The sequence below is a fragment of the Excalfactoria chinensis genome, chromosome 4 (genome assembly GCF_039878825.1).
Source record: "Excalfactoria chinensis isolate bCotChi1 chromosome 4, bCotChi1.hap2, whole genome shotgun sequence".
Lineage (NCBI taxonomy): Eukaryota > Metazoa > Chordata > Aves > Galliformes > Phasianidae > Excalfactoria > Excalfactoria chinensis.
In genome coordinates this window covers 23840982-23858657 of record NC_092828.1, presented here as the reverse complement: position 1 = coordinate 23858657, position 17676 = coordinate 23840982, and the positions used below count along the sequence as shown (strand labels likewise).

Below are 17676 nucleotides of genomic sequence, written 5' to 3'. Positions count from 1 at the left end.
GAGTAGAGCAATGGTCTGTTGCTTAAGGCGTAAGTATTCAACTTTATCTCCCTTTATACTGCTGTTGAATGGACATTCGGTGGATTAGACACACACTTCACAGAATTCTAAAATGAAAACAGACACAAAGAAAAAGGCCCTCTGTAATGTAAGACTGGTTTCAAATGTGTAGACTCTGTTAATACAGACTTGAATTTTAAGAAAGTGCATGTTGTCTTTGGTAGACACCAATTATTGGGAATAAATACGGCGATCAACACAGTGCTGCTGGTAGAAATGGGAAGCCAAAAGTCATTGCTGTCACCCGGAGCACTTCTTCAACTTCATCAGGCTCCAATTCAAATGCATTAGTTCCTGTCAGCTGGAAGAGACCGCAGCTATCTCAGGTACATTGTGTCTCAAGCACTTTACATATGCAACATAGAGAGTGTTTATGAATGTGTAATAAAAATATTTGTTGAAATGTAGTTTGAAATTGCATTATGTATTGGCAAAGTAATAAACTAATATAAGGTGAAAGCCAGTACAAGTTGAGAGAATAAGATTCATTCTCTTTCTAGAGGATGTCAGCATTTAAGATGACTAGTTAAAAATGCAGACATTTACATTTTTAGTTGGACTTCTGGTAGATACCTTGCTATGTGATTATTATTATTTGGTTTATTTTTTCAGAGAAGAACCAGGGAGAAGCTCATGAATGTGCTTTCTCTGTGTGGTCCAGAATCTGGTCTTCCCAAGAATCCTTCAGTAAGTAGTGGTGGTGTTTTATTTCACTTCTAAAGCTCCAGATATGAGAATGCTATTGGGCTTTCAGGTACTGGTGAAATTATGAAGGAAGGTTTTAGAAACTGGTTTTCAGTTCATTAATTCACAAATCCAATAGAAGATTAAAATATAAAAAGCAAAGAGAATAGAAATGGAATCATGAACAATGAATTACTGTTATTCTTCAAGAGGTCCAGACTGTCACAGCTCTCACAGTACTGAGAGAATAATATCTCTACTTTAAAGAAGTAGTTGGAAGTCCAGCTAGTCTTGAAACAACTTGCATGTTGCATGTGCCACAGTACAATGATTACACGGGCACACTCAATACTGCTGTTGCTATTAAACTGTGTGAAGCAGGATGGATCACTTCTGGTGTTACAGAAGTTGAAAGGTTTTATTTCTATTCTTACCCATATCTTCAGGTTGTGTTTTCCTCTAATGAAGACTTGGAAGTTGGAGATCAACAAACCAGTCTTATTTCAACAACAGAAGAAGTGATTCAAGAGGAGGAGGTGGCTGTAGAAGACAATACCAGCGAACAACAGTTTGGAGTTTTTAAAGACTTTGACTTTTTAGATGTTGAATTGGAAGATGCAGAGGTGAGACCTTGGGATTTCTTCTGTATATTTCCTTTTGAGAATGTTCTAAAACTTCAGCTATGTTGGTGCAAGTCTAAGGAATTGGCAGCTCTTTTACCTAATCCGATTGGGAAGAGTTTATAATGTGACTGAATTTAACTTGCACGATAAAGAAATTTGTATCTTAAACTTTGCAGTATTATGTTGTTGCAAACTGTAGAGGAAGGGGTTCTTTGTCAAGGGAGAGGTGAAGTGATTTAATCTGATAGAGGTGATGTGACAATATAAGCCAAGGAGAAGATGAACACCTGATTGTAGTGCAGTAGAAAACTTCTGGAACAGTAGTGCTGTGCAGTAGACACCTATGAAGCAGTATGCTATGAAAATATAATCCTTGTTCCCACTACATTTCTGCATTTTGCAAAGATGAAGAACAACTTTCAAAGTTGTAAATTGTACAATATACTAACTACATATGATTTCTTCAGACATCATAGTTGCTTGCATTACGACTTTCACATTATACCTGGTTCATTGAAGTTATGTTTTTTCTACTTCTCCCTGAAAAGGAGAGAGGATTGGTAAAAGAAAATTGAGTTTTTGGAAATCATAGTAATTCCTTTAACAAAGTATTATTTATTTGGGGATAAGTATAAGAGGCTTGAGACTAGGAATTTGTTGAATTTTAAAAGTCTGGCTGAAAGGACTCAGGAGAAGAAGAGAAGAAATGGAATGCTTTGTAGTTTCTTCCAGTGCTTTTGTCACCATCTATAGAAAGCAGCGAATTAGTGTTGATGACTCTTACAGGTCAGGAGTCAACAGACTACCGAGATATCATATCATATCATAGTATCATAGTATCGTGCAAGTTGGAAGGGACCTTAGAGATCATCGAGTCCAACTCCCAGGATTCGAGCCCTTTAGTGTAGCAGAGCGGCAGTTATCTCCTTGCGCCACAGGGGGGATTCGAACCCGGGCCTCCAGTGTTGCAAGCGGCGGTTCTAACACCGTGCGCCACCGGAGGCACACTATATCAGTCTGTATAAATCCTAAAATTGTTCTCTTTCTCCTGATTTTACTTGGCCCTTTTCAAAAAAATCTTGGGCTTTTTCCCTTTATACTTTAGTTTTATTTGACTTTCTTAAACTTACGGATTGCTTCACTTCAAGCCAGTATTTGCATCTTCTAGGAGACATGTAGATGATGTATTGCAAATGTTTGACCACACAGTATAGAGATACAGTTTTGTAGATTGAATGCTAGTTAAATAGATTAAAATCATTAAGGCTCAGTAGTAGATGGGGCTTTACCGGTTGGATGCCAGAAACTGAAGCTTTGCCAAGCTATGCCAATCTTTAACTTTCTCATTACATGCCTGTAAGCAACATTTACTGCTATCATTTAAAAAAAAAAAAAAAAAAGCAAAAAAAAAAGCATATAAGCTTGTATACAAGTTGTGCACTTGATACAAGAGATGCCCACTTTTTTTGCCCAATTTTTTATTGGAAAACAGAATGTTCTTTGCTCATGAAACTTAAGCGTTTCTCCTCACAGAAGTAGTACTTTATTGTTGTTGAGATTGTTTTGCTTTGACATAATGTTTTTTGTACCTTTTGTGGTGCAAAACAGATCAGCAGGAGAGAAAGTGGCTAGAAAATACTCACCGTGGTTACTCACAGCATATTGATCTCTTCTCATGATAAAAGGTGTGCTGTTAGAGCAGTTTTGGAACACCATATTGCACGCACGGGGCTGGATATGGTATTTTACGAACTGGCTGTAGTGAACTGATCAGGTTTTCCATATTATTGGTTGTGTTGTTGAAGGTTGACAAAATGCTTGAGAAAATCAAAGGCAATTATCGTACTTGTGAATTTTTAAATATTACAGTGTTTTAAGATCTGGGTTTCATTTAGTAGTTTGTGGGACATTTACAATCTAAGTATATCCTGGCTTGTAAATACGAAAACAGAAAGGATCTGGCTGCTGATGTTTAGGGTACTTTTCATAAAATCAATGTAAAGTAACTGATAAAATAGTTAACAAAGACATCCGTTTTTCTGCAGCTTGAGTATAACTCACGTTGATGATGCTTTGTCAGTTGAATGTGGTCACTTCAGATTCATGTGTGTTAGTTAAAAGGCTTCATCTAATGTTTGTTGCTTTACATGTTACGCTAGAGCAAATGTATCATAAGCATGCTGGTTTTGGTGTTTTGTCATCAGTTTATTTTTAATCAGTCTCCCATTAGAAAGATAAATTTTTTTAAGTACTAGCTTTTTGACTAAAGCTTTTTTTCCAGAGCTTGAATCAGTCTTTTACTGTTTGCAAATCTTATGTAATAAAACATTTTTCCCTGGTTCTAGAGTATCTTTAAGTGTTCGTCCTCGTTCTTTCTAATTGTATGTGTTTTCCTTTTTGCTAACCAGGAGCTGCAGGTAAGTTGCAGCCTGGTGTCCTGGCTTGTTCATCTGTTGTTGTCTGTGGTGTGTGTTTGTACCTACTAGTCAGATATATAAAATGGATATAGTATAGATTATAGATTGAGTTACTTCCCGAGAAGATAATCAAAAGAATTCTGCTTCTTGTGCCATATATTTTAATTTCTCTGCAAACATCTTTTAGCAAGGTGTTTAAACTTCCAATAAAATTAAAGGGCTGATTGAAACTCTGTTCATAATGCATTTAATACTTGTGTCGTCTATGTGGCATTTGTACATTAGTTTTAATATGTTAACATTCATACATGTATGCCTGCAAACTTTTTTTATTACAGGGTGAAAGCATGGACAACTTCAACTGGGGTGTTCGTAGGCGCTCTCTTGACAGTATTGACAAAGGAGACACACCATCTCTTCAAGAATGCCAGTACTCTGGTAGCACACCCAGCTTGAACCTGACAAACCAGGAAGATACTGATGAGTCTTCAGAAGAAGAAGCAGCACTGACTGCAAGTCAGATACTGTCTCGCTCACAGATGGTTAGTTATTTCTTTGTGAAAAGGATCTGAGAACTTGAGCTTTTACCTGCATTTTTAATTGCTAAGTATGGCTCACGCTTCTTATCCAGAGGAGCAGATGCCTTGGATAAAACTGAACTGTCTGTTCTACTCTGTCACAGTAACTTCATGAAGGGAGTTACTTTGCTAGTGGTACAAAATAGATTTATAGTTCTTGTACAACTTTGATGTTTTAAATGCCTTTATACTTACTATTGTTGTTCAGATATAAGTGTAAAATCACATGCGTTACTTGCAAAGTGTTTGTGGATTCCGAGCTTCAAGGAAATTCAAAATATTAAATGAAAACAAGAGCAGTAAATGATCCCAGAGTAGCCTCAATTGTGTTTAACTATTGAAATTACTAACGTGATTGTGCCTTTTGAAGCTTGTGTAAGGTCATTTGTAGGTGATTCAGAAGTCTCTGTACATTACAGTAATTGATTAAGAAAAAAAAGTGATCTGGGGCAAAGGGAGCAGCGGAGATAGCATTCCCCTTTCCAGACTTGAGGCAAAGTTTGCATTAACATTTCCCATAACAAAGAGATCTACTGGTCGGTGCTTTGCGTAGCATTTTTCCCCTGACCAAAAATCCTTTCAGAGGAAGAAAGGGAATTATTTTCAGGATCCCAAGGATAACTGCATACTTCTCATTGAAGTTAAATGTTACAGAAACACACGTGAGGCATGTGATTTTTTTTTATGTAGAGCTGTTCATTTTGTGAAGAATTCAAACAGCTAATCACTCTGAAACAGATTATTTTAAAACTAACGTGTTTTTTCCTATTTGACACATTGAAGAATCTTACTTTTTTATTTTCTCCTTCAGATAAACAGTGATTCTGCCATAGATGAAACAATATCAGATCATGCTGGCTTATCACTTCAGTCTCAAGATTCCACTAGCAGTGTGGGAACGGAAGAGGTGCTCCAAATCAGAACTGAGACCCCAAGTTTGGAGGCGTCTCTAGATAACTCTAGCAACCAGCTGCCTGAGGTGGGGAGAAATGTGGGCTGGTGCATGGCTGATCTGGGCTCCTTCTAGTGTTCAGCAGCAACTTTTGCTTTCTTTTTTCATCTGTTACACTGGTTGTTTGATTCGCTTTTAATATTTCTAACCTGTTGGAATGTTCTTACGAAAGGTTCCCTCAGAATGAAAAGTCCATGTGATGCACTCAGGGATCTTGCCACAGGTTAAAAATATTACGGAAGGGCTGATAATGAACATTTCATGGTGCCGAATGAAAATAGGCTAATATTTAAGACACTTTTCCTTGATATGGTTGAAATCCTTCTTGAGCGAAATTTTCTTTCAAATACTTTATTTCCTTTGTTTGCTTTCTTTGGGTTAATGTGATTGGTGCTATGTGGGAATAAAACCTCAGGCCAGCTGTGTTAGCAGTTGGTTCAATTAAATAATCCTTTAAAAAGGACCACAGATGCTAGTGGTGTACTTTTTTGGAAAGGCCTTTGTGGAGTGAGACAGATTTCAAGCTAATGGCTGCCTGCAAATCTGTGAGTACTTCAGTTTTTTTGTTGTTTTTAAAATCTTTTGAATGATTTAAAATAGCAAAACTCATAAAACTCCTCTGTTACAGATATTTAACAGTTATGGGTAAAAACTCTGGGGATTTTTTTCTTGAAGTGGCTTGTTTTTAGGTAGACTCTGTATGACATCAGTTATGATCAGCAACGGGACCGACAATCTTAGCTATTCCTCCATATCTTTAAATAACCAGCGAAGAGTTGGCATTTAATGAGTCTTCAGCTAACTTGGTTTAGACATAATTTCCAGTTTTTCTATACAAAGGCTGTATACGATACGTGTTTGCTACCTAGAAAATCACTCTTTTAAAAGAGTGACCCACCACTTAGTTTAATTAAAGTAACTGAAACAACAAAATACGTGTTTAGAATATAACAGAGGGGAAGCGTGAGTGACTGCGATCCTGTGGTAAAACCCTTGCCTTCTAAATGTGTAAAATTGACTTCTGTAAAGCCGTTTCCCACTTTTTTCATATTTTGCCACTGTTATTAACGAGGCATTTTTCTTCGTTTTATGTATTTATTAATTTATGGAAGCACTTGCTTAGGCTGTAGTTGATAAATTCTCTCAAACTGTTAGTGTGCCTGTGCTCGGATTGCCGTCAGGTTATGATGCTGTTAGTGTTTCATCTGCTTATCTACCACTGCAGTTTTGTTCCAGTGGGGTTTTGAGTGGTGAAGAACTCTTAATCTGCATGATTTTTTTTCTAATATAGGTCAGATATGCGTTATTTTAAGACCTGAAATAATTCCTTCAGGAAAGGGAAAAGTGATAGAAAAGCTGGATTTCGTTTAGAATCGCATTCACTGCAACAGAACTTTTCTTTGTTGTTTGCTCATGGTACATTCTGAGCTGTAGTTCATTTTTGTTCCTAAGACTGCCTTTATATTTTGGCTTGTTCTTCTACAGCTTCCCTTATGAGATCACTACATTTCTTATAAGTCACATTCAAGTTATCATGGAAATAAGTTACAACATTTTAGTGACACTATTCAAAGCATTGAAAGTAATGGGTACATTTAAGTTGGGCTATAAAATAATTTCACTACTAACCACCACCCAGCAGAGATGTTTCTTTATCAGAAACAACAGCTGATAAGTGGATGAGATTTTTCTTCATCTGTAAATGGAAAGAATGCATTGCCAGTGAAGTTAAAGTCAGTGTGTTTCATAAATAAATTATCAGAAAGAGATATATGGCCTCGGTGCGGAGTTCTCTATATATCAAGCAAGACAGAGGTCTGTAACTGAAGACTTTATTGCACTTTCCCATGTAAAAGTAGCACCACGTATTTACTTCAGAGTGCATAGCTAGTTGATATAGTCTCTATTTCTATTTACTGATAAATTAGTGTCAAAACAGGATGTGGTAGCATTATGTTTCATGTTTGGCACTGTATAAATTTAGGGCTTTTTTGCCCCTACTCTTTGTTTGTAGCCCTTCACAATGAACTTTTAAGCCCGTCATTTCCTTGAAGTTTCAAGTAAGATAATTGTATTTTTTTAGATGTCTTTTAAAAATTTAAGTCTCACATTTTAAAGGTGCCAGATTCCCCAGGAGAAAATAAAAACTTCATGTGGTATTTTGAGTTTGTTCTTGGACCTTATATGGCTGACAGTATTTGATGAAGAAGTTTAGACCATAATAAGTGGCTGGATTCTGTCTGAAGCTCTTTCTGGGAACGAGCTCAGCTGTTCATACAGATTGATGGCAAAACTGGTGCTGCAATCGCATATAAATGTAATTTCTAAATGTGATGTAGTCCAAGTTTATTTTATGCTTGTTAGAATATGGGATTGAGTCAAACATACACATTTTCATTAGACACGGTTCAAAAATTCAAATTTACCTCACAACATGTATTAGGTATCTGTCTAGTTTGGCTAAAAGAGAGAGATGGCTTTAGGCCTCTTAAAAGAGTGGGAAAGCTTGTTTGTGGTGATTGGGTGCAGCTGAGTTCCTTTTTTCTCATTGTACGGATGCTAAAGAGTTAAGTAGCTAATTTGTTTAAATGTCATTGATAAATTCCCAGTAATAACATATCTCTGCAAAAAGGACAAAGCATTTCATGTTTCATTTTGTAATTTATGGCTGTTTTGTGCCATAAAGTTCCAGAATCATACTGTACAAAAGAGGCATTGTAAGCGAGGTCACTAGCTGTGCCAAAGGGCAGCAGTGTTACATGTAGAAATACCACAGTTACGGTGAGAGAACATTAGAACCACCACAAAAGACAATGATGTAGTTCTCTTTAAAGCTGAATTGTCTGTCGTATGTCTGTAAGTAGTCACTTGTCTAAGATGTGTTTAGGATGATGAAAGCTGTGAAATGATGTGCATGCTTAGATGCTGCTCAAAAGTTTGTTGACTGGTCCTGGGCTGCCAAGTAGAGGTAAAAGGGCACATAATGTCACAAATACTAATGATGTGTGATTATTGCTGTCTGTATGAAAAAGCGGTAGCAGGAAGATCCTATTTTTAGTTCACAAAAAAATCAAATAAAAGGTTTTAAATGGGTTAATCATAAATTAACTAAATTCAATATAGTGATTTTAACGAATATAATGATGCTAATGGAAGAAGAGAGAAGGGAGCAAGGGTCAGTCTCATTATACCTACCTGAGAGTAATGATCAGCTCTTTGCACAAGCCAGTGGTCAAAAATCTTCATTCAGAGATTCAGAGTTAAACCTCTGAGGTCATCTTAACCATGCTATAAGAATTAAAAAGGCTGCCTGTTTCTGCTGAAGTAAAAGTGAACAATACAGAGAGCTGAGTGTTTCAAGTATAAATGCACATCTGTAAATGCTTTTTTTTTTTTTTTTAAATCTATCTGTTACTTTACCATAATAAAAAGCTGATAAGATTGTATAAGCTTTGATAAAAAAAAGTAATAAAGGTATGTTTGATTCACAGGAAGGCAGTTCAGCAGTAAGGGATGAACAGGTCAGCACTGCTAGTGAAGACACTGGGTCGTATCTTCTACAAGAACAACAAGACTGTCTGGTCTGTCATGAACCTCTTGAGTTAGAAGAGACCCCAGAACTGGCAGAGCCTGCAGCTCCAGAGAGCTATTGTGAATCTATCTGTGAAGAAGATGTCACTCTTGCTTTGAAAGAACTGGATGAGAGATGTGAAGAAGAAGAAGCTGACTTCTCTGGTTTGTCTAGGTCAGATTAATGTTGGTTCTAACTAATAGAAATTACATCAATACATAAACCAATGCAATCTTCTTTTGACGTAGTTTCTTTTATTAATCCCACAGTACAGGCATCTAAATTGATATTTTCATATCTGAAATAATGGTTTATGCCTGTTTAGCAAATCAGCTCAGTACTACTCTCAGACGCTTCTAATGAGAGGAATTTTTCTCTCTGGAGAGAGAAGCAGGTATTTTTTGGTACAGGGAATGCAACGTACATGAAAAGATGGGGATTCTTCAATAAAAGAATTGTTAAAATTTTCTGTATTACAATGAATAACACAACTAAATAGTTGTAATTAGTAACAGTGATTAATTGATAGTTTGATATTTTTATTGGATGTCTAGTGCCTAATGGAAAATGTGACTGCAGAATGCTCTTCAGACAAAAGCCTATTAAATTGATTGCTCATAAAAATGGAACTGCTCCCATCTCCATCTTCTCATCTATCTCACTGATACTACTTAAGACAGTTTTAAGATATTATTAAACTGCCAGATGAACCTTTCTTCTATTGAAAGCTAGAATTTGTTATAGATGCTGTATGTTTAGATGAATAAAAATTGGAAGAGTTGAATGTTAATTCGGTTGCAGAGGGCACGAAAGAAAGGTCAGTTTCTAAGTGATATGTGTTTATTTATAGTGCTGTATAGAGCTATTTATAACCTATAGATAAAGTTTGTAGATGTGCACAGAAACAGCATGGCTCAGTAAACCTGGGAGATATTTGACGTTGTGAACAACTTTTTAATATCGTAGTAGAAAAAAAAATGGAGGTTTTTTTTGGTTCATAGTGAGCTTAGTTGATTAATAAACTATTTTTTAAAACACAATCCTTATTTGTTTTATTACCAAAATTAAAGGTTTTTCCCTGAAGATTATTTAGGGGTTTAACTTCTTCTGTCTGTCGTTCACAGCCAAGATGAAGAAGAGCAGGATGGTTTCCCAGAAGTACAAACCTCCCCACCTCCTTCACCATTTCTTTCTGCCATATTGGCAGCTTTCCAACCAGTGGCGTATGATGATGAAGAGGAAGCCTGGCGCTGCCACGTCAATCAGATGCTATCAGATACAGATGGTTCATGTGCTGTCTATACATTTCATGTCTTCTCAAGATTGTTTCAGGTCAGTGAATTGCCAGAGCATGGCTGTTAGTCTGAAATCCACTCCTCCTGCTTTTAAAATTATTCTTTCCCTATGTAGCTGTAGGATCGCGGTAGCAAAAAGCCTTAGAAAGCAAATCAAAAGCAGACCAAAAGAACCCCGTATCACAAAACAAAACAAAAGCTGTGTCGCTAAGAGAATGGTATGTGTTCATTCACTACTTTTCCATGGGATATCTGTATCCATTGTCTCCGAGATAGAGATCCTGCTTAGTGGAAGGGGGTGAAAATGCTATTTGGTATTTCTTGTAAGCTTTTAGTTCAGGTTGTGCTGTTTTTATTCTTTTGTTGTTGTTGTTCTCCCTGAACATCACCCGAGCTCTGTGCTGATTACTGAATTAATGATTTCCTCCTGGGATTTCTATGGATTTCATTATGATGGGTTTGCAGCATGAAGAACACTAATGAAATTATCTTTCATTTGTCTTGTGAGAAATACGGGGTTTTTTCTTCTTAATTGAAGCACCAGGAGATGTGTTAAAGCTGCAAGTTTCAAATGTTTCTGAAACTATATTTCCCACACAGATGTGGCATCCAGCATGATATTCCCGTGGCCTCATTTTTCTAGCTCCCTCTTCCCTGTATTTAGGGAATGTGTTCTTTGTGTTTTCTAAGCAGTACCATGTAGACATATATTATTCTTGGCAACTTCATCTCAGATTGGAGGGATATAATTATTCCATTTTATTTAAAGGCAATGTTCCAAGTGAGCTAATAGCAGATGCAGTATTACAAACCAAGACCCTCTGACTCCAACCCTTTCTTATTTCTCCAAAGCTAATTTTGCCTGCTGTTAAGTATGCCATAATAAGCTTCTCTGAGGAAGGATCTTTTTTTTTTTCCCCCCTACCATGCTACCATAATACCCTCTTATCCCATGGGCAGGTTTAGGGTTAGTACCATGAAGCAACTTAATCATGAAGAATTCATACCCTACCTCATTCATGGAATAACTTGTTTGTGCGTCCTTGCCCATCTTCGCTTTTTAGTAGTAATACACATTTTGCTATGAAAAATTGCTGTTATTTGCTTTAGATTTTTGTTCTCTTGCTTTAGAAGACATCAGAGCTTTAGTTTATCTGTATAATACATTTTTTAAAGTGGCTAACAGGGAGTGTTACACAGATAGCAATTGATATTCTCCTATGCTTGTTAAAGAAGGCACTAGAAGGAAAAGTAAAATCTTTTGTGTCTTTATGGTAGCATTCAGTAAGCTGGAACAGCAGATTCCCTGGGAGAATAGGCAGTAAGTGCCCTGGGTTCAAGTCTGGGTAAAGACACTTTCCTAAGAAGTTGTTACTGTACACAGAGAAGCATTAAAATAGTTAGATTAGATCTTGGAGACCTTGTTTGTCAGGACCTTTCCATCATGATTTCTAACTATGTTCAATTTTGCAGCTATAAATATTATCTTCATGTGGTTTTATTGTACATGGATCTGTCTAGAATTTATGAGATAGTATATAGCAAAGCGTCAGATTACACCAAGCATATAGTCTATGTAATTGTACATAATATTCAAAGGAGAGGTTTTTGAAGGACAGATCCTGCAGGTGTCAGTTCTGAACACAAGTTATACTGCACAGGCTTATCCTGACTCATAAAATTCTGTATATAACTTTCTGCAACAGAAACAGTTGAAAATGAGTGGAATCTGTATGGCACAGTCATTTGGATATCCTAATGGTAAAGGCCCAGATATGAAAGGAAGTACCATCTTCATAGTTGCATGCTGTTTTCTGTTACTTACTTATTCCTTACTTTTTTGGAGATAGCATTAAGTAAACATATAAATTATGTACTGCTTTGTAATATAATGTCTAAAAATCTATGATGTCACAATGGAAATTTGCCCTGAATTTTTTAAACTAAAACACCAGCAGTGGAGGGATTTTGAAGTACATTTTTTTTCCCCCCTTATTTGCTTTCTAGACCATTCAAAGGAAGTTTGTAGCTATAACAAATGACTCAGTCAGCTTTCTTGGAGAAAGTCTACAGCGCATTGGGAAGAAGTTTAAGAGTTCACTGGAAGTGATGATGTTATGTTCAGAATGCCCAACAGTCTTTGTGGATGCAGAAACGGTAAGAATCTTTTACATTTAATGCTGAAATAGAAGTGTACTTACACATTTTTATCTTAAGATACCAAATGATGATGAAACACTTGGAAAATAGCAGCAGTGCTTGAGGAAGGCTTCCAAAGGTTTCAAAAAGAAAAGAAGTGTTAATGTCAAAGATTGTGCTCGTGTCACTAATTGAAATGTTACCTGAATAATTTTGAGGTGTTTTAAAAAAAAAGCTTTATTACAAATGAAATCAAGAAGGAATTAAAATGTGAGGTGACCACTTCAAATCGTAATCACTTGAAAACACAAGTATGAAATGCATTTTGTCCAGAAGAAAGAAACAAAAAAGCCTTCCAATTTTAACAGTGAGTGAACTTATCAGTTATCGCTTAGATTCCCTTGCTGTTCTTTAACTTCCTCACTTGTTCATATTTATTCTGTAGTCTTTGGATAAAGACCTGAAGAAAAAGGAAGGCCGCCTCCCATCTTTGTGTTTTACAATTATTTATTGTCTGTGTATTTAGGCTAACATGCATTAAAAAAGCTAAAGCCAAAAATGTATAACGATGTTGTTTGTACAACATTTGTACACAAACGAATGTTGTTTGTTGTTGTGCAAGTTGAAATCTTGGGTTATAATAAATATTGATATGAGAAATCGACTCAATGGTTAGGGGCAGTCAAAAAAATAATATAAACAAGCAAAACTGCTGGAATAATTGTGAAAAGAGATAGCAAAGTCTGGATGCATCATTAAGCTAATGTACATATATTCAATAGACCTGTGTTGTAAACTTTGTGGGTAGTTCTGGTCCACTGCTCTCAAAGAATATACAGTCAATCTGGAAACAGTTCCAAGAGAAGCAACAGGGCTTATGGGATGCGGGGAATGGCTTCCATATAAAACATGAGAATGCAAACTAAGATTTTTCATCTTTTTGGGAGATAATCTGTTAACAATACAAAAAAAATCATTATCATGATAAAGAAAGAGGAATTGTTGCGTTTTTATCTTATTTGACATTAAAGTGATTTAAATTAAGCTAGTAGTGACTTACGAAGCGTACAGGACCAAAGAGAGGTGATCCTTGGTGTTGGTATGTAATCAACATGTGAAACTCCATACTTTTTACAGTTAGTGTTCATGTTTTCAGAAAACAACAAAACATTCATGAAAGAAATAACCCTGAATAGGTTTTTCATATGCAAAGCAACACATTGACAGAGACTAAGAGTGCGTTCAGGAACAAAAAAGCAAATAGATGTCCATGTACTTGTCCTGTTTTACCTTTCCTTGGGCGATATCAGATGGGAAACTGAGATGGATTAGACTTTGGCCTGACCCAGTATGAGGGTCTTCTCCTGACCTGCTTCTTCTGTTGTTGCTGAGGGGCATCTCTGCTCTTTTGCTTCTGCTTTGCAATATGGGAGCTAAAAAAGCATGGTATGGACAGTGCGTTTCAAGGGCGCCATATATAATGGTTTCTGTTTAAAAAAGGAGATTTATTTTGGATAAGAAGCCCCAGTAAGAGCTATACCAGTGCATAGTTAGAACAGCAGGAGTATGTAAATATACATAGGTTTATATGTGTATGTATCTATATATATGATGCTGTGCATAAAAGAATGTACGCGTATATAGCAGTATATGCAAATGTACCAGTACATGTGTATTCATGCACATATACATACTGGTGTTACACCGGCAAATATAATTGTACAGATAAATCTTCTCATCCCAAATAATGTAATGGAAGTGGACCTACTTGTATATCAGATTAATTTTCACTAGGAAAGGATGGCTACTCTGAACTGACATTCACACACAAATCTTTGGCTACTCATGTATGAGTAGGTGGACATTTGATTCATATTTGATTTCAAATCATTCCCACTCATGCCTGATTAAGTGGGACACTCAGTCACTGTCATTCCCTGTGCCACAGTTTTGTGATCACAGCCTTGCACGTGCACTTGCAAGATGATGTCCTAATGTTTGCAGGGGGTGAGTGGTGTGAGGGGGAAAGCATCGTGTCAGAGGCATGGTTATCGCAGGGATTGATAGGAGGAGGTTTCATCTGAGAGAAAAAATAAGTGGAAATGCAACTCCAAGGAAAAATGGTCTGGATCAAAGCTGAAGTAGCAGCCTCTGATGGAAGGAGATCTTTAAGCCCTTTTGAAAAGGGGAAAACAGTAGAAAGTTCTTTAACTCTCCAACACATTAATTTGATTGTTTTCCTAAATATGGCCTTGAAATTTCACATTAGGTAATTACTAATACAGTGGACTATGTAGATTATGGTTGGATACTACCTGACTGTTTTTATCTTACAGCTATTGTCTTGTGGCCTGCTGGAAACACTGAAGTTCAGTGTTCTAGAACTCCAAGAACATTTGGATACCTATAATGTCAAAAGAGAGGCTGCAGAACAGGTGAGTGTGTTTTGTATTTCAAATAAAATATATGAGGCTTTTCCTGTAGAGAGAAAATGATCCTTGGGAAAGTTAAACATATGTTGAAGGAGTGTATTACTGATGCCAACAGCCAATCGGGCAGTGGCTGAGGCCACACAGGCAAATTTGAGTGATGCAAAACAGAGCCAGAATTCAAGCTATGGTATCTTGGCAGAGCTGTATTTTGCAGGACAAGTTTCCCTGCTTCTCAGTTGCAGTGAGTTTATTAAGAAACCATGGCCGTCTGCCTTGCACGGTTTGCTGACAGCTGATCTGTTTACTAGAATAGCCATCCACTTGTTGGTGGAAATGAAGTTTCCTCAAAGCTAAGGCTGAAGCAAGCCATGTAAATAAACTATATTTAGGCTGCAAACCAGTATTTCTGCTGAAAAGATGCTGAATTTTTTGTCCTGCTGTGTAGCTAATAACAATTTGTTTGGAAACTAATTCATGGGGTCTAATGCAATAAAATACATCTTGTCGTTTAGTCTTAATCAGAAACAAAGCACTCATCTAATGACCAACATTACCTTATTGGATATAATATTTAATGTCTGACAATCTCCAATGCATAATGCTATCATCAGCACTGTGAGAAAACTGTGTATTTTATTCTTCGTTTTAGAGAGCAAAACTGGGGCACAGAGAGAATAACTGATTTTCCCCAGGGTCAGACAAGAAGATGGAGGCAGAGTAGAGAGGTGCGGAGGTGTGTGGATATGCTTTGAGTAGTAACCATCCCAAAATCATACATATTCCTCATTTAGCCCACAGTTTGTCGTAGCAGTAAGATACAGCATTGTTTACTTTATAAAACTGTATCCTTTTCAAATGGCTAAGAACTTGCTTAGCTTATTTTTAGCTAGTTTTCCTCTGCGACTTGTCATAAAGATATAAATCCATGCTGGATATCATGAGCTTGTTTGCATTATTATATTACTTTGGATATCGGTTTGGTGGTCTCATTTTGTTGCATCACAGTCAAAGAGTGTTGGTTTTTTCTTCCTGTAGTGAAGCTGTCAGAAGGTTGTCTGGTAACATTTCTGTGGTCAGCTTGTCTTCTGCCACAGCATTTGTGAATGACTGGAGCAGGAAAAAGGTTTCTCTGGATCAATGGAACTGTGAAATAACTGAGAGCACCTTGACAGCTTTTACTTTTCTTTAATAATTCATAGAGAGAATGAAGCAGTACCGAGGAAGGAGATGTATTTCTTCAGGTCTCAGTCCTCCATTTTTGTGTATATTGCACAATATAAGCAGACTTAATCTGATTTAGGATAAATTTCATTCATTTTCTCTACCCCACTGAACAGAATACAATGAAAAATTGTCACTCAAAATTTACCCTAATAAATAGATGCTGTTTGTCACTATCAGTGCTGTGTACAGTATTAGCATTCCCATTCATGTGAATCAAATTCAAAACAGGGTTGCAGTTATTGAAACTGCGCGCTGAGAGAAGACAGAAAAAGGATCTGTACTGTATGACTTTTGAGGGATGTCTGTTTTAGGGCTCATCTGGCAAACCAACCTGTACTGTCACCAAGAACGATCGCAAACTTCCCTGTCTTACATTTTTCACCCACATCTTTGTGGGAGATACCTTGGGAAAAGCAAATTGTTGTAAAACAAACGTACAAGTATTTTATCACAGAATCTGTTGCTGTTCTCAAAGAGAAAGTTTAGGCCTTTCTGCAGTGCTGAACATACATTCTTTGCAAAAAGTTATAATCAATTTTGTCAACCTTTTGGAGCTACAATTCTGTTCTCTTGCAAGGAAGCTGCTTGTGACTTCACTTATATATTAGGGACTGAGGTACTGAATCAGACACATGCAATATAAGACATGTTAGATGTATCCCATAAAGTTCCAGGCATGCTCTTTGTTCAAACTGGTTTAAGATTTAAAGAAATTTTAAAAGAAGAGCATGTGAAAACAACTGCTACCTTCCAGTTCTTGTTGCTGTTTGCTCCAGTGCAAACCTATTCCATTATTACCCATGAATGCTGTCAGATAAAAAGAAAAATTAGATTTGCCGTGTATGTCGGTATCCATGTCACTAATTGAAGCTGACACCGCAGTGTTTAGAGAATTCCATTTCTCCTCTTGATAAGCACACAGGCCTGGTTAATTCACTAAGTAACCTTTATTAAATTGAGCAGATGGGAAATCACATTTTTCTTTTTCTTGCATCGGAATAAAAGGTTAGAAAAAGGTCACCGAGACTTCCTGTGAGACTTATGATATAAAGCACTCGGTGTGCTATATATTATTCTTTCCTGGATGTACAGAGCCTGTTCTTCATTTCTGAAGATAATCTGCACTCTGCATCTCAACATGACGTGTTGCTATTTCAGTAATACCCAAATTACCTCATGCTTGCTGCTGTTTCCACTGTACAGAGGAATATGCCGAGTGTTCCGTAGATGAGATCACCAGCCCACGTTATCCAAAAAGAGCGCATCTGATTCCACAAATGCTTGATATTAATACTTGAACATTTCTTTGCTTTTTTAAGGGTTAAAAGAAGGGATTACCCACTGAAAATAATAAATTATGCACTGTAGGAACTGGAGTTAAATTTGGTGCTGTATTTATGGAAGAGGGTGGAATCTGTGTTTGCATGGGATAATATGAGAAGGCTTCATCCCTCTGGCTCATATGAACCAGAGGTGATACTGAATTCCCACTGGATTTTGGATTATTTTGTTCCTCCCAGTAAATCTGCAGGTACATCTTGTTGCACAGGAGCAACTGCAGACCTGCTCTTCTTCCATAATTACCGTGACTGGTAGGTTTGAAGTGCTGAGAAATCACGTTGGTGCAAACCTTGTGCAGAAAGTGAAGAGAAAATACAAGCTCATTTAATGAATGCCATTTTTCTGCCTCTTCCCCTTACG

At 36.9% G+C, this 17676-nt stretch overlaps 1 protein-coding gene across 9 annotated transcripts in view; it reads left to right on the top strand.

Moving 5' to 3' along the window:
• Positions 1-17676, top strand: part of FRYL (FRY like transcription coactivator) — a 158478-nt gene that overhangs the window by 132769 nt on the left and 8033 nt on the right. For all 9 annotated transcript variants that reach the window (XM_072334014.1, XM_072334013.1, XM_072334017.1 and 6 more), the window contains 9 exons: positions 225-386; positions 673-747; positions 1191-1367; positions 4123-4326; positions 5174-5341; positions 8806-9059; positions 10010-10217; positions 12188-12337; positions 14656-14754. In XM_072334014.1, coding sequence (XP_072190115.1) covers positions 225-386; positions 673-747; positions 1191-1367; positions 4123-4326; positions 5174-5341; positions 8806-9059; positions 10010-10217; positions 12188-12337; positions 14656-14754 — 1497 coding nt within the window. The remainder of the gene's footprint in view (positions 1-224; positions 387-672; positions 748-1190; positions 1368-4122; positions 4327-5173; positions 5342-8805; positions 9060-10009; positions 10218-12187; positions 12338-14655; positions 14755-17676) is intronic.